General features: G+C 38.1%; 1 protein-coding gene across 15 annotated transcripts in view; it reads right to left on the reverse strand.

Moving 5' to 3' along the window:
• The window catches only part of BAZ2B (bromodomain adjacent to zinc finger domain 2B), a 117,465-nt gene that overhangs the window by 53,847 nt on the left and 38,875 nt on the right, over nucleotides 1–24,743 (reverse strand). For 13 of the 15 annotated variants that reach the window (XM_063401121.1, XM_063401119.1, XM_063401129.1 and 10 more), the window contains one exon: nucleotides 3,832–3,987. In XM_063401121.1, the coding sequence (XP_063257191.1) occupies nucleotides 3,832–3,987 (156 nt within the window). Of the gene's footprint in view, nucleotides 1–3,831; nucleotides 3,988–10,563; nucleotides 10,627–17,094; nucleotides 17,394–24,743 lie in introns of those variants that run through there. The other 2 variants (XM_063401125.1, XM_063401126.1) reach the window with 2 other exon arrangements.

The raw sequence follows: 24,743 nt of genomic DNA on the forward strand, positions 1-24,743 counted from the left end.
GGACAGCATGAGAAAGACCAAGTATTTCCTGTTTTCCAGGAAACTCCCATTATCAACAAAGGCCTCTGCACACTGACCATGCTTCTGGTGGACTTCTACACACAAGCCATTAACTTGTTTGCTAATCCCACTTCTCCCTCTACATGTTTTAAACACTATTACTGTGTTTGTGTATATAAGGAGTAATTCTGGAACAAGTTCCTAAATGCAGCAACTCATCCTATTAGGTGTTAGGAACACAAAGGCATTCACTAGGATTTTCATTTACTAGCAACTACAAGGCAACATAATGGGAATACTACATACACAGTGCAGGGAAATTCCTCTTACTGATTTCAGATTTCTGGTTCAGGTGTCCTTTTTTTTTCCTCCAAGACAAGAAGGGTTTTGCACTTCACTGATGCTAACTATTGCAGGTGATGTGTAGAGTATTTCTCTGAACTTCTGACATGAGTTTAAAAGCATCGTGTTTCAGGTCTACATTTGCTGAATTCAGTTCAAATGGCTTTGACATCACTTTGTTATTTATCACAAAAAAGACCCAAAAAACAACCATAACCAACCCAAATCTCATTTGTGTATCTTCTTCCACAATGCCTCTCTCTCACAGACCACAGTAATTCTTAATCATGGTGATGAGCAACACTGCATTGCAAAGTTTCATAATACTTTGAAGACCTTCCAAGTTAAAAGTACCTTTGAGATGGTTCATCAACCTTCATCATACAGAAAGTGTAGCCAACTGTACACTATGCTACACACTATTATGGCCTTGAAAAAAGACATATTAAGTGTGCTATCTAAGCCATTACCTAATATAGCTATGAAAGAGAAGACATCCATTTTAAAATACGCATTTAAACACATGGAAGAAATAAAACACAGACAAAAAATGGCAGAAGTCTTGTAATACTAAACTGAACTGTAATGACATTTCCCCTCTTATCTGATGAAAATACTAACAGTCTGCTTAGCAATGATTTCTAGTGTTTCCTTAATTTCCCTATTTTAGTGTTTGCTCTCCAAGTTACTAACACACCTTAAACATGCTCCACATAGCTACATTTCATATTAAATCTCACTCCTTAACATTGTTGGCTTACTTCCAAATAGGTTAAATATCTTTGAGCACAGTTTTTCAAATTCTACTAACCACTGCGCAGATAAATGATTGAAAGCATTATTCTAAAGGGCAACATACATTTCAAGAATGCTGGTCTCTTAGTAACGAAGAGTGGCTTTGGGCAAATTTTAAAATTATTCTAGATCTCATTAAGGAGAAATAGGGAACTCCAAAAAGACTGAAGAGTTTTGCTTTGACAAAAAGAGCTTCTGGTCAGAGAAAAAAAAAACCTGTTCTGTTTTGTCATTTAATAAAAAGTTAATGAACTCCCCTTTTTTGAAAATTAAAAATTAAGGACCTTCCAGATCTGATAGCATCAAAACAACACAACTTAGAATAGTTTAACACACTAGTATTATTGCCTTTCATAAAGATAAAACACTGAATTATGGTTTTATTTAGAGAAAAAGCTACTGATTTATGTTCTTCCAAAGTTGTGACCATTCTCATGAGGGTGAAAGTAAATCTCTTTCCAGAGGCAATTTACATTTCCAATGCACCTTCTTATTTCCAGCGATGGGTGAATAAGAAGAAAGCATATAAAATATCTGTGTACTTGATTAGAACGCTTTAATTATTCAGGAGCTAGTGCAAATTAACCAATTAGTCTAAAAGTATGTGATATACTCCACAACGGTTTCACACAGGTGCTCTGTCTTTTTGACCTGGTAATATGCCAAAATAATTTACTTGTCTTTTAATCTCCCTGGCAAAGAATAAAGACTCGCAGTTCTAACTCACCATGTATCATGGGCACCTGACAGAGTATGCAATCAAGTTTATTGCAGAGACTACTTAATAGACTACTGAATTCTGCAAAGAAAATAAAGAGATGAACTGGGCTGAGAAGAACCTCTCCAATCTCATGCATTAAGAAGCATTACCTTCTCTTAGTAAGAATAATTGCTCATTCTTAAAAAATTATTTTATTAGATACTAAAAAAATGCATTTTTAAATTTGAAGGTAATTCAGTTATCTGTTTGACAGACACTATTGGGTTTTTTTAAATATCACAGGCGTGAAGAACACCTCAGTTTACAATTGGCTAGTATATAATCCATCTTGGCTACAGAGCATCCTGTAAATTCCGGACACACCATAGGTCATTCAAGAGAAAAGTGCCTTCAGCTGGCTGGCAGCATGAGCACTTCTGTGGAACCTTTTCAGAGTCCATACAACAGCAACCACAGTGCACTGTGTCAGCAGAGAAACACATGTGAAAATAATCTGACCATGAAAAAAAGTGAATGCTGGTAATTACTGTCACTCTTTTTAACTATTAGCTATCAGACAGAAATGAAACCTTGTTTTTAATAAAAGACAAGAAGAGAATTTTTAAAAGGCCTTTAGTGAAGAACCACCTGTGTTTTCCAATGAAGAACAAAACTGACAGTTCAGTATCTTTATTACATTATTCATCTGCTTCAGTCTTACTGTATTTTGGCAGACCAAATATATATCCTATAAATGTACAGCACGTTAATAGGAGCTAAAGAATTACATGATGTAATGTGTACACAGCAAAAGCAGCAAGGAGAGGTAAATGAGCCACAGAAATCCTCAGGTTAGGACTGTACATTTATAGCCATACGGAGATTAGCTCCTGATACATTCTAGGAACAAGCACAGAAAACCATTTCAAGTGGCATAGGCTAATGAATATAGACAAAAAGTTCTTTTGGAGATGAATTTTTGGTGGAGTACTGAAAAATGAAACACTTTGTTATTTATTCCAGAAGAGTTTTAGTTAAGAATTCTATGGCTGATTTTAGAGAAATTAAAATAAATAGCTGAGACATAACTCTAGGTGTGTAGACATTCTGGTTTCAGCTTCTTGGGGCAGCTGCAAATGAACAAATGCAGGATGGAGTTGGGAACTTGGAATCTACTCATTACTTATTATCAAGCTGTATCAGTTTGGAGAATATCCTTTCACTCATTCTGCTGCAAGAACAGAGTTTTTTCTGGAAACAGGGGATTACCATGAATTTAAGCTGAAAAAACCTTCTATTTACCATATATCATATAAGAATGGGGCTAACAGAAACAGTGTTCTCCAAAACTGGATCTGTTTTTCAAAAGTTAAGTGAGAAACAGCAGGGAAGAGTTTACCATTTCTTATTCTGTGGATGACACATGCATCATTCAGCTGAAATAGGAGTTTCAGTCACAAAAATGAGATTCTTGCATGGAGCAATCTTCCATATGTATTTCTGATTCAAGGTAAGATATTTCACTCTAGTCAAGATTATCCAAGACTGTGACACTGTGAAATTCATCTTTTCCATTTCAAGCTCCATTAGAAGAAACTATTCCTCCAAAAGTAAAACTACAGTACGGGCTGGGCTTAAATGCTGAGAACACGATGTACACTGAAGAAGCTGATTATGACAATTTAATCTGAAAGTGTTATAGAGTTTGCTAGATGAACCCTTTATCTGATCCTCGCTTTCAAGGCAGCCTTGCAAACAGATTTTTTTTCCACATTTTAAATGGGTAATTTTAAATTAATTTCATTTCTTCAATAAGTAAGTACTATGTAAAATGTATTCACAGCAAATGAATGTCACTCGGGAAAACCAAAAAACCTCAAGCATTTTTCTCGGATGCATCTGTGCAACCTTAATAACATTTGACTTGCAGTAGCAATTACTAGTGCTGACAAACACTAAAATTATACTGCAATACAGCCTTGAGTCATTTTTACCACATGTGTTGATTGTGGGGCTCAGGGTCGCGGCTCCGGCGGAAAGGCCACCCTTGGATGCTTCTGAAGCTACCGACGGTGCCGAAGATGCTGGAGTGGAAGCAGCTGCACTAGAGGAGACTGATGATGACGTTAACCGCTCTCCAGACTCCATATCTGGAAGAGAGAAGATAAATGTCTGTCTTCTATGTCAGAGAAGGAAATGCCAAGGGACTAATGGGACTGTCTGTGCTGACTGTGTCTCAGGATCTGCACAAAATTCTCAAGAGGTTCCTGTGAGACCTTCACATGAGAGGTACATCCCATTAACAGCACCCATCTGTCAGGGAACTCAGCAGAGCAGCAGCACTATGGGAATTTGGTACTGCTGTTCAGAGTTACACCACATTTCAACCTGAATGCCTCTACCACACCCTGTGCTCAGGAGCTCCATTTCAGCTCAGGCTGGAGCCCTCGGCCCTTGCCAGAACCAGCCCATCGTTCTTGCAGCTTGCCTGTGCCCCTGCCTCTTGGCCACATCCCACATTCTAGCTTCCCTCTAGGATGGCATCAGCTCCCACCTTCTGCTACCTCTGATCAGACAACTGGATGGATGCTGGGCCTGACAGATTTCACGGTTCTGTCTAAGCCTGTGACCAGCCAGCACTGTTCAGACTGCACAGGACTGTGCCAGAGCTGGCAAAAGCCCTGCCTGTGTAATCCTGAACTGCCAGCTTATCCCTCCTTGCAGAGCAGCCCTGCTCTTCGCTGCTCCTTGACAGACAACTTTAAAGAACCTGTAGTGCATGCCAAAACATCCATATCCAGACTCGTCATTTAAGGAAAGACCCAGCAATTATGGTGAGACAGTATAAATACAGGAAGAGAAGTTGCTAGGGGTTTTTGGTGGTGGTGGTGTTTACTGGTGAGCTTTTTAAACAAATAAAGACATTTTTCTCCGTGTCATGAATTGTCTACATCAAAAGTCACCAGACATATTTCACTGAACAAGCGTGTGCATTTTAAGAAAAAAAGACAGTAATATTATTATTAAAAACACCAGAAAAAGTGTTCAGACAATACTCTCAGGCACACAGTGTGGCTCTTGGGGATGGTCTTGTGCAGGGCCAGGAGCTAGACTTGATGATTTTTGTGGGTCCCTTCCAAATCAGCATATTCTGTCATTCTGTGAAGTAGTTTCTCAAATACTTAAGAAGCACAGCCAAACTAATGATGACTTTGCACAGTGGTAACAGCATCAACAGACTGTCTGACTCAATCTGCCAGAGCAGCAGTTGATGGTGAATCAGGATCACAGTATAAATAAGGTGGGGAAAAAATTTCTAAGTCCCTGTACTATTAAAAATGCCATGAGAGTAAGAACATTGAACTCTTAACTGGGAAACTTCCAAGAAACCTGTTCCTGTCATGGAGTCTCCCTCACAGACACAGGCAACACCCTTTCTCAGATTTATGCCTGAAATCTGAGGAGTGTAAGTACTGAACCTAAATCAAACAACTGTTACAAAATCTCATTCCCAGTACTTGTAAATTAGAATGCCAAGTACAGATGAAAGACACACTTTTCCAATTCTATTTTAAACCATTTAGAAAATTGGTATGATAAACAGCACTTCTGATCCAAAGTTGTATTAAAAAGTGACTTCTCAAATGCACACTTGGAAAGACCGCAATAAAACCTGTTATCTGCTTCTCCAGAAAGCAGATCCTTGGTTTGTCTCAGCCAGTAAAAACGAAACTCAAAAAAGTCACAGCAAATACAAAAACCAAATCAACAGAGAAACACAAAATATTGTCAAGATACACAGCACCCATTTTAACTAAATTGTTCGTTCCTTGTCACTAATAGTTTTTACACACAGCAATTTCTATGCACAGGGAAAGTCTCCACGATTTGCAAGCTAGCAGATCAAAGCATGCTGCTTTGGGAAAGTGAAAACTGCTAACACAGGAGGTACAGGCTGTCATACAGAACTGCCTTTGCACCAACTGCAAACAGCCACTCCGCCCTCTGTTGAGGGTGGACCTAAGACTTCACTGCTTTTATTCTTTACAGCCCAATTTATCACAAATCGTCTTCATACTTGCAGAAAACAATTATGTTTTCTCTAGAAACACAGAAAAATCAGCTGCTTATAACTGATATGGTGCCAAAAAAGATATCTACTATACTGAATATTATGGGTATGACCTTCTCCTTCAGAACAATAGTGGAAATAAGAAAACTACTTTTCCCAGGAAAATTATGAAGGAAAAATATTACTAAACATTTCAAATTTTTCATCCTAAATACATACTTTTCTCCAGTTAAATGTTTTCCATCTACAGCTAAAGAATACCTCATTCATTTTTAGCAATCTGTGACTATAATCAATCTAACGTGATGATCAGAGGAGGTAGGTCACTAGAAAATACTGCATATAGTGTTTGTTACATATTTATGTCCATTAACTTTTACAACTATTCTGAAGGGTAACAATTAACAAAAATCGTGTTCATAAGGGACTATGGTTTTAGTTTGCATCTACAGACTTGAGTCCACAGCATTTGCAAACACAGAGTAAAAAGATTTACTATGTTTAGTATACAGACATCAGTAGACACAAACTATTATGACAAAGTACTTTTTTTAATCACTGTGAATGTCTGAACTTACTTGAGGCCAACAAGCATTCATTGTACAAATAAAAGTTTGTTGTGTTTTGGTATTGTTTTAATTACGGCTACAGGGAAGTCACTATATTTACAGAGAGCATAAGAGAAATCAGAAACAAATCAAAATGGTATTATTACAGTATTTCCTTGTAAAAGGCAAGGTACCTCTAAACTTTAACACACTCCATTTGAAACTCAGGATTGAAACTTCATATTTTATGTTCATCACAAAAACATCCAGAAGTTTCAAATTTCTAAAAAAAAGAAACTGCAATGCTGTGTGTAATATTAAAACACTAAAATAAGTCCTTACCACAGAATCATAAAATCCAACCTAAATGGGTGGAAAAGACCTACAAGATCAACGAGTCCAGTCTGTGTCCGATCCCCATCTTGTCACTCAGACCAGAGCACTGAGCGCCACGTCCAGTGACGCCTGGAACGCCTCCACGGATGGGGACTACACCACTTCCTTGGGATGCCCCTTCCAGTGCCTGACCACCCTTTCCATGAAGAAATTCCTCTGATGTCCAACCCAACCCTCCCCTGGAACAGCCTGAGGGCCATTCGCTCTTGTCCTGTCCCTGCCCCTGGGACACCTGGTGCTTCCACCCTCCTGTCAGGGAGTTTTAGAGAGGTAGAAGGTTCTCAGGAGCTTCCTTTTCTCCAGGCTAAGCCCTCCCTCAGCTGCTCCTGGTGCCCCAGCCCCTTCTCCAGTTCTATTTCAGTCTCTGGACTTGCTCCAGCCCCTCAGTGTCTTCCTTTTCACAACAGACCCAGAACTGGGCACAACACCCGAGTTGCCTCAGCAGTGCCAACTAGATGTCATTGCCCTGGTCCTGCTGGCACTGATACAATCTTGGTGTCCCTGGCCGTCTTGACCACCTGGGCTCATGTACAGACAGTTTCCCCAGCACCCCCAGAGCCTTCTCCAGCTTACCAACCACCCTGGAGCACTGCAGGCGATTGCTGTGATCCAAATGCAGGACCCAGCACTTCACCTCATTGAACTTCAGTTAGCTGCCCTTGGTCCATCAATCCAGCCTGTCCAGATCCCTCTGCACAGCCCACCTAACCTTCCTACCCACATGCAGATCAACAATCCTGCCCAACGTGGCACCATCCACAAATTTACTGAGGGTACCCTCAATCCTCTCATCCCGATCACCGAAAACATATGGAATAGGACTGGCCCCAATGCTGTGCCCTGGGGAAACCACTGGTGACCAACCCCAGCTGGAAGTAATTCCATCCACGCCACCCTCTGGGCCTGGCCATATAGCCAGTTCTTAACTTAGCAAGGAGTGCACCTGTCCAAGCCATGGGCTGCCTGTTTCTCCAGGAGAATGCTGTGGGAGACAGGATCAGAGGCTTTGCTGAAGTCCAAGCAGACATATCCACAGCCTTCCCCTAATTCACTAGGCAGGTCACCTGGTCATAAAAGGAGATCAAGTTGGTCAGACACAACCTGCCTTTCCGAAAACCCTGCTGGCCAGGCCTGCTCCCCTGGTTATCCTGTATGTGCCGCGTGAGCACACCCAAGGTGATCTGTTCCGTAACCTCCTGGGCACTGAGGTCAGGCTGAGAGGCCTGGAGTTCCTCAGATGTGAGCATCTAAAGTATTTTATAAATAAGTATAGTTAAGAACCACCTACAAGCAATCCATGTTTGAGTCATAAATAAGAAGACATCCTTGGCAAATCAATACTTTTTTAATACAGAAAAGTAAATATAGCTATACTTGCAAGCTTTTAACCAACTTAAGCCATCTGTTTGATCAAATAAGAACTGGGAGAACAGTAATAAGCTGCCCTTTTAAGGCTCCTTGCTCTTTCCCACCCCACCCTGCTCCTTTTATTTCAGTTTGCAGGGGTCTAGGAAGCGTTTTTGAAAGGGTGCTTTTTCATACTTTAATTTAGCTGCTTGTTAAATGTCTTTAATAGAGAACTGGAATATTGGTATTTCTGAATTATTTTGAATGGAAGAAATTTACATTCTTCTCCTAGAGACATACATACTCTTGATTTCAAACCCTTAATTATGTTTAATTACTCTAACCACAGCAGATGGCTAACTCCAAAAGAGATAATCCCCAAAACAGTCATTAGACAGGATCAGCAATAATTACACTGTAGACCTAATGTGTTCTGTGACTAGAAACTCCACACCGGCTACAGCAGATTCATATTCTTTTTAACCTCAAGTATAAGTGAGACATTTGTTCCACTGGAGCTCTTTTGTCAGTCAATAGTTATGAATTTTCATGACTGTTTTTTAATCTTTCATATTTGTAAAAGAGAAAAATCACTAAGTAAATCTAGAAAAAAACTTACTTAAAATTTTCCAGGTGTAGTGATTTATATCAGTTCCACTCAATGCTTTGCCCAAAACTCCAGCTATTTTCCCAGAATTTTCCATGCTCAATAATAATCATGAATTCAATCATGAACCCAGTGAAAACAGAAAGTAATTTCTCAGTAAAAAGGAACAAAGAAGGGAAGTATGTGAAGGTTTACACAAGAAAAATATTGTCTTTTTGGGAAAAAAAGATTACTAATGTATAATAAAACCAGAAACATTAAAAAAAATAAAGGTTTACTAAAGCAAACAACAAATGTCATTTTCAAATGTATCAAATTGAAATTTCTTTACAGTCAATCAACTACCTATTCTATGTTCAGCATCTTCACAGAAATGTACCCTAATGCAGAAGAAAAACGCCTTTCTTAAAGAGGTATAAATGACTAATTCCCTTCCTGGATAGTATCATAGGTACAGTATCCTATCAATGTTAGCTGGGATGTGTGAATACTTTGAAATCTGTTTTGAAGACATCTAAACACTAACTCATCTCCAAACTCCAGTTTAACTGCTACACTCTCATTACTGCTGTATTATTTCAAGTATTACCTCTAACACAAAAAGAAGTTGGGTAAAAATATGCTTTCTCAATGACCAAGTGAAATTTGTAACAACTTTATGACCCCCAACTATAGCAAAGTCCCACAATATTGTGTTCTCTTGCCTTACAGCAAGACATTTAGTTGTACCATAATAATATTGTCAGCCTGCCACTAGTTCTTGTGTCAATGAGTGCTCTGATGCCAGAAATCTTGCAGTTGATGAAGGGAAGCACATTAGTCTCTGAGAACACACAGTCCAGCACATCACAAATGCAAAATGCAGCATCCAAAAAGGTCGTGCTCAGAAGGTAAACGCAGACAGAGCATGGGTGCTAGCTCACAGGTGACTCTGCAGGCCAAGCAGTACCTGTGCATTCCACACCTTCCACAAGGGCCACAAAAACAGGGAGGGTTTAAAATCAATGGTGTGACAAAAAAAGCCCCACAAAACAAGCAAGCACACTGACCAAACCTCAGGTGAGAAGGAAGTGAGGTACCCACAGGAATGGGTGCAGCTCCTTACAGACAGACTATGGACATCCAAGGCTCCCAGTAATGCTCCCTGCTCTGGCAATAAGGCCTGGCCACAGACTTTCAAACACGCAGTCTACCACTGCTATGATGTTTTTACACATTGAGATTTTTAAACTCAAATAAAACTGCCAATATAATTCATGAGAGCCAACGTCTCAAATATTGTACAAACCATAAAAGCCAAGTTAACTGCTACACGTTGCAAATTTTGCAGAATGTCATTGTAATTATGTCACTTTCAATAATTTACTCTATTTCATGTAAAATTCTCTAGGGAAAAAAGCCACCACAACAAAACTTCTTTTACTAAATGAACCACCACAAAAAAACCTTTTTTTTTTGTGAATCATCAGCAAGATTGGCTTGTGTTTCAAAGATACCATACAAAGACACTTCTATGCACCAATAAACTTAATACGTTACTGCCAGTTATACCATGCGAGGCACTGTAGGTTCCTGCGTTACACTCTAAATGGACTTCATAGCCTTCCCCCCTCACATCACCCGTATTCAGTGATACAACAACTCATTGTTTATTGCATCAGAATCCACAGCAGAGAAAACATACATAAAATCACACAGATGTCACAATTCCATAAATACTTGTTTCAACAGTCTTTACCCACATAAGGCGACTTACTAAAAGCCACTTCAAAGCAGATCAAAGAACTTTCAAGTTCGGTATAACGGAGTCATGACTGGCCTGGCAAAAACAGAGAAGGGAATCAGTTACCATTCCACTCTTTATTAATACATAGTGGCCATTTTAAATAGTCTTAGGATAATATGACACTTTAAACAATGCATCTGTTTTGATTCTATCCAACAGGATAAAGTCATCATTAAACAATACATGCAAAATAAGTTGCAACTCAAAAACTTATTTTCTCCTATTTTACAAGTAACTGTGTTGCTTTCCACTAGAAGTAAGCATCACTTTGAATATTTCTGCATTCACACATTTCATGATTATGATAAAGAAAGAATAGTAACAAATGACAGAGGGCATTATAACTCACTTTACATTCCATGGACACAGGAGGGGCACATAGCTCAGGTTAAGCTTTAATCCTCCATAAGCCTCACTTCTGGACAAATCTCAGAATATATTCCTGAAAGCTGCATAATGCTGGGCAAGAAATCTAATCTATCCAATCTGTACCACAAAAAGTGTATGGCCATTAGGGTTAGCCATACTAAGCACTTATGAGGCAACAAAACACCACCGAGAGGCACTTAATGTTGAAGTGACCCAAGCCTCCTTAAATGTTTCAAACCCAGAATGACAACACTAAGAGTCTGGTTTAAACAAAGATATAAACAGAATCATAGAATGGTTTGGATGGAAGGGACCTTAAAAGCTCATTTCATTACATACACAAACACACACCACCACAGGCAGGGACATCTCCACTGGATCACGCTGCCCACAGACACATCCAACCCAGGACAGTGCCAGGGACGGGAGACCACAGTCGCTCTGGTCAGCTGGTGCCAGTACCGTACCACCCTCAATTTCTTACTAACATCTAAGCTAAACCTACCCTCCTAAAATAAAATCTACTTGCATTATCTGTTATTCTGTATGAGGTTATCAACTTCATACGTCCATGTTTAGCAGTTACCACTTATTAAGACCACACATCCCTTCGGTCACTGTCACTTCTGTGATGGGTTAGGAAAGTTGACACCATCACCCTCAAAACACAGAAGTATATGGAGATAGCTTCTTACTCAGATGTACACACTTTCAGTCAGGAATGCTCACCCTACAAAAGCAGCTGCCCAAGCCACTTCTTGCAGCACAGCAAGCTTCAGATGACAAGAAAGGAACCATCCTGTCAGTTACTTTTACCAATGGAAAAGCTGTGCAATTCATCCAGCTCAAGAAGAGGAGCAGTCAAGACGTAGATATCAGGGTAGCAAGGGTACAGTGCAACTCTATGCAGACATTAAGGCTTATGGACACTCCGCTCATGGAGCAGAGATGTTTGCACTACACATCTATTCCAATGCTTCTAAGCAGATTCTAAACAGCAAATAAATAGTGGTACCACATAAAATTGCTGCAAAGTCTGGACTCTTGTCATAACTGCAGAGGCTGAAGAACATTCAAATGCAAAGATTCTCTGGCATCAGTTTGGTAAATGCCCCAAAGAGGCAAATTCACCAGATTTTGTCATCAAAGCAAAACAAAGGATTATCATTTCAGAACTAAGGTTTCAGAAAGCTTTCTGTTCCTAAAAATACCCCAAACCAACAAACAAACAGATCACTGCAATATTTTATACTGTCTTGGGATGAATATCAGTTTTTATTTTCATGCCTAACAGTTCAGCTAAAAGACATGTTTCCAGTTTCAATGTAAAAGCCCAGTCTTTCATTCCCCACATCTCTTTTGGGTTATTTTTAATATTCTCATTATGAGACTTCAATAGCTTGGGGTTCATTTGTACTAGATTCTAATACTACTACATCTTGTTCTACAGAAGCCAGACTTAGCATTCTATACTATTACTTCAGTTCGTGAGGGTATTGAGCAAACCATCTACAACTACCTCTATAACTTTAAAATTATGAAGTAGTATTCAATATTTGGCTATTGATAGTCAATACAATATTTTTTAAACACACAGCAAAATTTCTTGCTTAGGATGGCTCTGAACCACCCTAAGAACAGGAGCCCGCACTTAAGAAACCCTATGCAACAGTTCAACAACCAGAAAAAAAACTGACACGGCTGAAGTCAATGCCCTTTTTCCTGTGCTTTTCCAAAACCTGAATTTCAATCTGACAGAGGCAAATCTTCTGCTTTTCAGGTGGTATTCTGCCACTCAAAAACTCAGCTCCTGTGTAGCCACTGTATTGTACACCTCTTCCCACGGTTCAAAAGCCAGACTTGATATCCAGCTCAAGATGAAGGCTTCGCTCCAATTACAGGCACCAGCAGATCTAGAGAAAACACCTACAGAGGGTGAGTGCCCTGCTGAACACCTCTGACACCAAAAGCTGCCACAGGCCTGTCTAGGAATCGTTGAAATTCATTAATCGTTAAATTCATTAATCGTTAAAACAGTGCTTGTGCCAAACACGTTCTTTAGTACTTTTGTATCTGAATCTTGCCCAATTTTGCCAAATAATAATAGATGGCACTAAACCAACAGTTAACTTTGTGAAGCCTAAAGTATCTGCTCCAATATATATATATATGTACAAGAACTATCAAAAGGAGTCATTACAAACAATGTGGTTTGCCCATTTGGTATTATTTTGCTTCATGCTGGGAAAACAGACACAAAGAAATTACTGCATAGAGAAAACTTCAGTTAATCTTTAAAAACATTATCTAAAGGAAAAGTAATTTGGGGAAGGAATAACTACAAATCCAGTATCTATTTGGGTGTATGAACACCATGTGTGTCCAAATAACGAGCTCAGAAATACTCCATGGGCACTGCCCTGTAAGAAAAAAGATGCTGAAAAAAGGGTTCTTTTACCCTGCAGTCCTGAACTTACAGACCACATATACTCTAACAAGAAGGGGTAAGGATGGTAGTCAAAGTCCTTCCTAACAAATGGTCTAGAGATTTTTCGGGGGGGGGGGGGGGGGTTTGTTTGTTTGGAGTTTGTTTTTGAGTTTTTCATCCTAACAATTTAAGTTGTTATTCTAGTTCTTCACATATTGCTAAAAACTAAAACCACCAGCATACTCTGATGAGAAATGAATTATGGGTACCAAGTCAGAGTTCCAGAAAAGTATTCAGGAGAAAAAAAATCTTTTCAACGTGTTCCTGTACCAGCCTCTCACATCACTCACTGGGCTTTGGCACCTTGACTAAAAAACTTATCATTGAGGAATGCTAATTCCTCAGTTTTGAACTCCTAAAAGCACCTTGCAGTGTCATCTAGCAGGGATGTAATAGTTCCCACGAATAGGCTGAGACACAGGCAAATGGTTTCCACCATTTCATGCAGTTGCACTCTCATGGTTCTTTGGAAACCCAGAACCAGTTCTTGAAAGAAGTGTTACATGCCATAACAGCCACTGTTTTGAGTGAGCTTCATCAGTAGCACCCACCCCCTTTTCCAAAATATCTTTCTTAGGTTTATTGTTTCTTCCAATTTGAAAGGTATCATGATTTTTTAAAAAATTGAGACATTAAAGCAAAACAAAACCCCCACAAAACAACAGTGGAGTCCACTAAAGTTTAGGTTAACAAAATAACTAGAAGAGAAAATAACAGGGGTCTTAAGATACCAAGAAATAAAGTTAAGCCTCAACAGAAGCGACAGCAGGTATTACTGTGTCAGACAACTATTCTGGCTGACTCCATTCACAATATTATTTTTACAAACCAAGCAGATGCAAATCTGACATCTTGATGTTATTTACAAACTTGAAATAAGTGCTTAGACACAAAAAAACCCCTGCCAAATCACATTTTTATTTCCACAAGCTGGAAAGAAAGAAGATAATAAGCAATCCATACTTCCATCTTCAAAACAAAAGCACTGTATTCTAGATTTCAAGCTCTAACAAAACCACATGCAAAATATTGTACTTCCTACATGATTAAAGAACACTGTTTAAAACAGGAGTCCACTTTTGCTGTGCCAGGTGTTGTTTTCTTGCAAAGCTTGAAAACCCTTTAAAGATTAACAGTGATACACACTGCAATAAACCCTTCTTTCAAAATTTAAAGGCACTTTGCGAAGGCAAGCAGTCAATGATGGTCATATCTGACAGACAAAGCTGGGGCTGTCTTGCAGGGTGTGGGGGCAGGAAGCCCAAGCAGCCCCAGCTCCTGCCACCCATCCCTCAATCCAAAAGCTCCTACGGCTCTTGGACCTCTTCTCTTCCCTGCAAAGCAGGAACAGCTGTACCCCTTGGCCACTGCTGCCTCCCACACTTCCCTTCCCCCAGGCAGGCCCAGCAATGCAGCTCCTGCAGCTCCCATCAGGGCTGTTCTACCTGTTCTGCAGGAATCAGCTTCTGGAGATTAAGCTGAAGCTTGAGCCAACAAGGTCAGCTGTGAGGCACCAAGCTTTAAGGGTCTCTTCAGTGGCAGAACATGCAAAAAGATTGCAAATAGCAAGGGAATTCTTTTCAAAACAGATAGCAGGACATTAGAAAAAACAGAGCAGGGGTACAAGAAGACAGCTAGACAGCAAGGAAGTCTGCTGGAAGACAATATATATGTTTTGCTGGTCCCCAAACTCTAGGACATTTCATAGACAGAGTCAATATTAAGCACTACTGTAACTTAATTGGAATATCATATTATATAAAGTTTATCTATTAAAATCAGCAATTCAGTATCTTGTTTAAAAAAAAAAAAAAGCAAGAGCGTCTTGTTTTTGTAAGACATTAATATAGGATAGTACTCTAGGTCACCGGGCTTCCAAATTAAATACCAGTATTAAAGGGCTTGTAAGGGAGGCAGCATGCACATGAAACCTATGCCTATCCTGTGAAACTTTTATCTTTCAGTCAGTGTTCTCAAGATGAAAAGGTCATCGTTTCAGAGAGAATGGCACTCATTCCTCAGCAATCCTCAGCATACAGCAGAAGTATTTTTGGGAAAGAGCAGTTCAGATCAATGGCTCCCATATACCAGGTCTTCACCACCTTGCAAGAGGAGAACCCTTAAAAAAAAGTAATACATCGAATCCCTCTTCCTTCCCTCCCCATGGCATTTTTCCTGCCTTGTTCTCCTTAAAATAGACTTGTATCTACATGCCCTAGCCACTCCGTTGTCCACACCCTTTTCTCTATAGCTAACAACTCATGTGAACTAATAGGTCAAGCATGTACACAAACCTCTTTCTACCTCAAGCTGGAGTAACACTGTTCCTCATCTACTTATTTTTTTCACAGAGTGAACAAAACAGATATGTCATAGATGCTGTCTACTTCACAAGTTTTTTAATAATAGCTGTTTAATTCAATATCTATTTGTATCCATCTATTATAAAAAAAATCTCTTTCTGTTAACTCAATCATACTTTTTCTCCATGTTTCATTTTTAGTTACAGTTTCTGTCAACATAGTGGATATGTCCTGTTACTAAATGAAACTGTACATCCTTTTATTTCCAGGTAAAATACCATAATAGAAAAAGTGGACTTCTGAAGAGTAACAAGGATTTTGGTTAGGAATTCACTACAAGGCTTTTCACACTCTAGTTTACAAAAGGAAAACAAAATTCTTTGGTACCAGGAACACAACATTATTTCGTTTTAAATTTGTATCAGAACTGCAAAATTTAATTTAGCACTTTTCTAAGCTTCCACAAAATAACCAAGAACACGAATTGGTACAGTATAATATAGAACGCCAGTAACATTAATCGTGGTATGTACAGCACTACTGCAAATGCTATGCCACTTACACTAGCACAACACAAGTCCAACCTTAAGAAAAACATAATCCTTGCAGACCCATGTAACAAGCAGAGTACGACCATAAACGCTCTGTAACCATTGTTTTACAATGTGAAATCTGTTAGACTGATAGTCTTGAGAAAAATAGGATCACACCTGTGCACTGAGTGATAGCTCAACTCACCTGGTCCTCAGCAGCAAGAGCCGAGAAATTACTTGAAGTAAAAATAACACATCAACTCTAATAAAGACAGAAACAGCATTCATGTGGTCATATACGAAAAGCTGACAAAAAGGCTGGTTTGTTCTATTTGAAAGACTAAGTTTGTTTGACAGGAAACAGTTCTGGAAGTGATAAAATTATTATGAAAATACCAATACTTCAGAATTTGCATGAAACACACACATTCTATGTCACTGCATTTGTCCAGTGAGTATTCATCAAAAATTTTCACAGAAGTAATACTAGCTGGCTAAAACCTAAATAGACTTCAATAGTTTAGGGCTTTTTAATCTCATGAGAATCAGGTGTTTTGCTAATCACTACGGTCATATAAGCATTACAAGAAGTCCTAGTTGTTCTAGAATTTAAAAAAAAAAAATTGCTACTCTGTATACTCTTTTTATATTCTTCTTCAATCTATAAACATTTCAACCTATTAACCCAGGGAAGGCCGGGGGGGAAGGTGCAGGGCAGGAGGGGGGAAGGTGCAGGAAGGAAACACAGAAGAAAAGCACTGAACACTTGGCATTACAGGAGAACAGATAAAGAACACAAACAGCTTACTGTGGAAGGGGTTTAATCACGAAGTAGCCATTATCCTGTCGCTACAGAGCGGTGACAGCACTCCAAAACAAGCCGAGGGTTTAGTCTTGGAGGTTTTTGTTGTTTGCTTTCTTTTTCAGTCAAGAAGGAAGAAAGCACACATGCTATCATGTCCGAGTCTGCTGAGCCCAAAAATCGCCAGATGCCTATTGTCAAAAGCTATCCCGAAAATGAAATCCAAGCAAGCGTTGACAAAGCTGTATTTAAGGAAGCATCTAAAATCTACCACAAGCTCCCTCTGTCTTACATACAAAACATGGCTGTCTTATTCAGAGATTAGCAATTATTGTAATGAGATACTGTCAGAGAGGGTCAAACAGTGCTTCCTGCAGTTTACACATCTTCATTTCCTGGTAAACAAACCGAAAGGCAGGTGGAGCACTTGGATCACCAGCAACACAGCTGCTCACAGACCAAAACCAGCTCAGATCAAGTATGCAGCTTTACCTGTACTTTAATTACGTGAGGATAAAAGGTAGCAGAAAAACACAAAACCAGCTGAACTGTGAAGGAAATTTTTCCCACAGTGTAATGTAAGTGTCAGTGCCAGGCTGATTTGTTTTCTTGTTTATGCCGAGCCCAAGGAAACGATCATTATTTTCATGTAAATGATGCTTATGTATATGCACACACATGCTCTACAGAACAAACTGCTCCCCAAGTTGTTTTGATATGTAAAAGTGCTATGAAACTATACCCTGAAACAATCCTGGAAAAATAAGAAACTGAGAAAAACAAACTCTAATCACTGCATATGAATTTAAGCATCAACTGCAAAAAAAAAAGCACAATTAAAGAAATCTACTAACAATATGCAGAAATCATAAAAACTAACACAATTTTAAAAGAAAAAACATTCAAATGCCTTTTCTTGAAACTGCCAAAAACCTTTCCTCCACAAAATAAATAATTACACATGGACTAAATATATGGCAATGATTGAGTGAGAAGAGATTATAGGTTGTTCCCTACCTATAATCATTCCAGAAATAAATTTCCACAAGCTCCAGTTTAAAAATCGTATTTTCATGGTGGAACTGAGGAGGGTCCTAGGTTAATATGAAAATTAGAAGGGAAAAAAAGGAAAAGCAACCCCCAACAAAAAAAGAACACTCCCCCCAAAATAAAAACCTTGACTAACAACAAAAAACTCACTTCTCTTAAGCAACTAGAATAAAGTATTTGGTCCAAAAAAAGAACATAGAATTTCTGCAAGGAATAAATGTAGTTAATTTATTAGATAACCTGTTAATAAAAATGAAACTGTTACAGAGATATAAAATAACAGCACAAGGGCCTGAACCACAACATGCAATCCGAGAAAATTCATTTGTATAGCAGGAGAGAGATGCAATGGGGGCAATTGCATTGCAATGGGCAATGGGGGCTGGGGGACAGTGGATCAGTCAACGAATTCTTCACTCTCAGAAATTCAGTAGCATCAAAGACAACCTAGGGAATACAGCAAACTAACATGTATGAAAAAAACAAATCAAGAAACAACTCATTGAAAAGGTTTCTAATAACAATGTTAGAAATACATTGCAGCCATTTTTCACTATTAGGAAAGACACAAAGGAAACCTATGAAACAAAAATACAGAAAGCATTACTGGAATGATCGTGAAATGTAAAGGGGTGCATCCGTATCAGCAAACACTGACAGTGAAAATGCAGCCTCTGCCAATGAAGGAGTGATTCTGTTCTCACAATCTCCCAAACAACCTAAGATATATTAAAAGGGATCTCTGCAATCAGAACAACACACCAAGAAGAATTTTGCAGGCTGTGTGTGCTACAGATATAACTAGTGCAGCCACAATTTGCTCATCAAATACTTGCGTATTAACTCACTGCCTTAAGTTAAACTACACCAGAACTTCAGCATTTCATTCATACAGTTTTTTTGTTTCCTGCCTTACAAAAAAGCTATTTTGTCAAACCGTGTGCAGTGCTTCTGGAGAAAACAGTAAAACTGCAAACCATCAAATGAGAAATGCCTTTGCAAAAACTAGGAGTATCAGCAGCACTCTTCACAGTAGTCTTAAAATAGCTTTAAAAAGCAGTATATGTTGTACTTAATCAGGGTGAGTTTGGTACTAGTATCACTGCAAACAAGCTTTCACTGCAAGATTTAGGAGACCATGATCTGAACCCTCAATCTGCTAATATCAGAAATTTGCATGCTAAAATACAGCCACGATGAATTTGATTCTTGTATGACTTCAGGAAAATCACATAGAATAGTTCTACATGTTAAAATATTAGCTCATAAACGATGATTTTTCTAAAATTGTTTCAATCCATATTGCTCATAATGTGAAAATACTTACTGTGGAACAGCTGTTTAGCATTGACAGAGCAATGAAGTAGGGAGAAACAAAAACATTCCACTGGAAGCAGCAAAACAGAAGGTCCATACTTATTTTCTGAACCCCAGGCCCAATCAGACCTTAGTCCAGTAAGTCAGTGAGACATTAAAAGCATAGATCTGGTTTCTACCACTGTAGCCATCAGAGAAGCTAAATATACTGAACTACAGCCCACTATGCCTCCATGTTAGTCAGCAAGAGAGTAACAAAGATTCAGCAACTGTAGTTCTCAGACAGAGGTTTTACAGTCTACCAAAACACTGGTGGTCAAACACCTCAGCTTCATGAAAAAACTATGTTCATAAAACTGACCTAGTATGATATAATAAATCAGCTACTCCAACTGTATCTCAAATACGCACCAGTCCCTGCCCTCATGAAATGGCATGGCCTCAACCTGTGGAGCCCAAGTGGACAGTTACTGTCTTTGTGAAAGATTTACATTTTTTAACAGTATCACTTTCTATATAGCAAGTTCTAAGTATAAATATGGGTATTGGATACAACTCCAGCTATGGGAATGATTAGGCAAACTAAGTAAATGAAAAAATTAAAATCTTTACAAAACAATACATATGACAACAGAAGTAAAATACTCAAGTGCTCCTCCACTAAGACTTCAAACTGCCCATGGGAATTAAATCTATGGTCATAAAGAAATTACAAAATCCTGAAAACTTTACCTACTAGATTTCAGTCAATCTAGAACTACCTATAATCATACAGGTAGCTCTACTCCACACGTTTTGATTTAGAAGGTCTCAGTTTACACTGTGATAAAGAAATATAAAAGTAGTTAAGCCACGAATGTTGCTTACACACACTTGAGAAGAACATGTAATCCCTGTGGAGCCTGCAGTGAATGCTAATAAAGTCAGAGATTTCCACCCTGCATTATAATTTGATCCAACTCCAAAATGGTTGCAAAAAACGTGTTACTTCATAGCAGAAATACTTGCTGAAAATAGCAAACATTTATGAATATAGGCCCAATACCTAAACCCAGCATCATCTGTGAACACTGCTGCATCAATGGTATCAGAAAGCATAAACTTCCTGCAGTTTATTAAGTTTATTAAATATGATTCTTTATAAGAGTTTCAGATGCAGTATTAGTCTATCTTTTGCTTCTAGCAATTTTAGTTCTGAATCCTCTGACACTAACTGCAGGGACCAATTAAGGAGGAGACAAAAGGGGTAGTACACTACTTAAGGAATAACAGCAACTCTCAAACATCATTTTATTCAAGAAAAACCTAACAAGTTAATAGAAGTGACCTCCAACTAAGTGCAAAGATTGGCAGGAGGAGGGGAGCGCTCACAAAGGACAGCCCAACAACGAACTTCCTTCCCTTCATTCAGCCTGCAACAAAAGTCTCAGCCACCATTTTTTACTCCTCAGAGACCTTAATGCAATGGCACACCAAAACAAGCCCTACTTGCGTCCCTATAAATTCAGACCCTGACAACATTTTCAAGCTTCAGTATCATTTTTTCCCAACATATGCTACTCTACAGTGCCCACTCTTGAGTTCCACTGTTACATTTAGTACCACTAGTACTCATTGGATTGGTCTAAAGTTTGGTCTCCAAACTGAAAACAAAGATGCATCACAAGAGATAGATCACCTCATTTCAAATAGTTTCTCACCACCAAGAACAACCACATCAACCAATCTTTAAAACCTATCAGCTGACAATCTGCATCCTTACCTTGGTTAGAGCCCTACCAAAGCCAAGGGAAAGAGGTGTCCTTTCCCAAGGGGAAGAGAGGCAATCTTCCCTTCGTTCTACCTCCTATGTATCCTGGTCACATTTATGGGTCATACTGCTCATGATTTAGCTTGATTTTAAAAGCCCTTTGGTCCTCACTGAATTGTTTATAAAGTGCATGAACATTGCACCTGTCAATTTGATCCTTAAACAGTATCTTGGTTTTGAAATGAACACAGTAGCTACCAGTGAACCATCACTCAGAAAGAGTCATATTCTACTATTACTAAATACATCTCTACAAAAACCCCGAGAAGTGCAAAATTGTTTCAGTGCACATAAGTCACACAAAACCCCAGAAAACCAGCTTATTCTTTACATCAGTGCCCAAAATCACTCTTCATATAAGCTCATTACCTAAAACTAATCATAGAACTACTAAAAATCCAAACTATCACTTATTTAGTAGCATTTCAAACATTTGCCACTAGATTTCAACCCCACAAAGTATATATACACATGGAATAAATATTCGAAGAGCATACAAAAATAACTGAATTAAATAATTTCAGCACATTTTAATCTTCCTGTATCAAAGCTTTCTTGTATGCTCCTTTTCGTTCTTAGCATTTCGATTATGAAAATGTATTAGTATTACTGAATGGTTTTAACTAGCAACCTGGAAACAAAACGAACTAAACCATATCAGGATCTCAAGGAACACATTGTCCTATGTATATGTCCATTTCATAATAAAGTTGATATTCTTACCATAAAGTTTTGCTAGTATTTTCACTATAATCTATAACAATGTAGTCATTGGAGTTTTATGAGATGACATCAAGATGAGGTTTATTTCCATGTTCTGCATACATTACTATCATCCATTTTAAAAAGTATTACAGAAACCAATATTCTTAATTTTCTTTACATTAAGTGTTGTTTGATCAAACAAGATTTTGGAGAAAAGATCACGTAGATAACAAATATGACAGAGAAATGCACATAGAAGGAGGGTTAAACTTCTATTTTCCATAAAAATAACCATTAATTTACCAGATTATTGGAAAACTGAAAATAAATTATTTTGAAACTATAAAGACATTTCAGAAGTTTTAAAAGCTTGGAACAACAATAAATATATTCTTTATCTATCATGAAGTACACATACACACAGATCCTCTGAGAATACAATATTCATTTTGCTGCAGAAGAACAGACATTGCATAACAATGAGATTTGCTAATGAAATCACCCATCAACCTGGAATACATTTGTATTAAACCAAGACCTCAGTGTCATTTTCTTTTTGCATCATTTGTTCTTTCTCTCATTTTTCAACCTTTCAAGTATCCTGTCCTCCTGGTTTCACTGCTTAAAGTACAGCAATACTGCAAAATATTTTAACACTGTATGTACAACACTTTCTATTTTACAAAATTTCTTTCTCTGCTTACTGCTAAATGTAGATTCTAATTGCATAGCTTCTATCAGCATTATTAACGTAGCCTTGAAAGAAAAATCAACGGGTACTATAGAAACAAAGGAGTTTTATTTCCTCTATAAAACTGCAGGAACATCTAATAAAAACTGGCTGTCACTTGGAACAAACTATACTTCCATAGTTCAAGTGGCACGCCCCTTAATACAAGAATTTAACAGAATGCCACATTTTAGAAAAATATCTGCTCTATTTATCTGATGATTAAACAAGACAGAATTCAGCATCCTTACCTGAATACAAGGATATTTTCTTTGCCTGAGCATGCAAAACCAGAATAAATAAAGTAAAACAATCTAGCAAGTTCAGTGACAGTATGTTAAAGTACACATTATATATACCAGGAACATAAAACACTTTACTGAAAAAGAGATGACTACAGAATGGAATTATTTATTCTACTACTCAGAGGTGAGCATAAAAATTTTAAAATTACAAAGGTATTGTAAAAGACATTTGCTCTCATTACACTGGTATCATATTTTGGTTTTGAAGGTTATATGCTGTCATATACTTCATAGATAAAAAGCAACCTGTTTGCAACCCTATCTCCAAAAGTATTAAACCTCTGTTTTGAAATCACCCCAAAACTGTTGAAACTAGAATAGAGCACACTGATTTTTTCTACTGTTCTCATTTTACAGATTTTTTTTTTCAATTGAACTAATACAAATAACACATTACCATAAGGTAATATCAAGTCAGTATTACTGTTGATAAGCTCCAAAGTCATGCCAAAACCTAATACAAAACAACAGGGAATAAACGTTTGCTGACTTGTTTGGTACGGCTGGCTTTTTTTTGCAGAAGCGGGGGAGAGGCAGGGGTCACACATAACATGGTGTTTGCTTGGCTGAGCATGGGTGTTTGCTTGTTTTACTCATTTTTTTTAAAATTAACACTACAAAACCCTAACTCCATGAAAAGGAACGGGCAAATAATTACTTACCCAAGTATACAAAAATTGCACACAACTCTCATGGAATAAATGGAAGTAATTTGTAATTTACTTTATGTGGGGGATGTAAGGAAACGATTCAGTCATTCTACAGTTACAACAGCCTTCACAAAATCAAAAAAACCCAAAAGGTACAAAAGACTATTGAAAATATAGAGGAGAAAATTAATCACATGTCAGAATACGGACTTAAGCATCCTTGAAGCCAGTTGTATCAAATGGTCTCTATATAGCCCAGGAAGAATTCCATCTGGATACTGGACATAATGAACTAGGTAAGTAACTGAAAGCACAAAAATTTCCATGAACTGTCTTCATATGTGCTCCACTGCTAAGTTAACAAGCACCTACGTCATTAAGAGCCTTTGAAAGCTAAAGGCATAAAACACATGGCCTTCTTTTTTCTTCCATTTTTCTTCATTTTTAAGGTATGTAGCTGCAGGATACAAACACCCAGGCATATGCCATCTGAAAAGGTCTTACTCTCATTCATGCATTACCACATCCTAATAAAAAGATATATGAAGACTATCACACACTACCAAAAATGCTTCTTTCAATTATGAAGCATCTGCCCTTCTGCAATAAAGCCATCCACATTACATCTCAAAATGACTGAAGCTGAAGAGATAGAGGAGGCACGATTAATATAAAAGCAAGGACTATATGACCTCCAGGCTCTGAAATAAAGCTCTAACGCAACAGCCTTGACCCTTGAAAGTGATAGATTATTTTCTTCTGTGATAAACAGCAATTGCTTTCTAGAACTCCAACAACTGTCAAGTAGGCTAAAGAGTATGGCTGGCAGATAACACTTGTGAAAAGCTTGCACTTTTAACAATGCCTTACTGCCACGTAGTATAGATCAACAGTCCAACTGAGAATCTTCTACAAAATCTTACAGCAACTGACATCACTGGTTTTATCAGGGATCAATCTAGTGGATATGGAACCTAAATTATAACCTATTTCTACAAGTATAGAAAACTGTTACATGATACAATCTTCATTCAAATGAGAAAGACAATATGCAAACCTGCTGTTTGCATTTGAAATATGCGATTCTG

This window comes from Prinia subflava, chromosome 6 (genome assembly GCF_021018805.1).
Source record: "Prinia subflava isolate CZ2003 ecotype Zambia chromosome 6, Cam_Psub_1.2, whole genome shotgun sequence".
Lineage (NCBI taxonomy): Eukaryota > Metazoa > Chordata > Aves > Passeriformes > Cisticolidae > Prinia > Prinia subflava.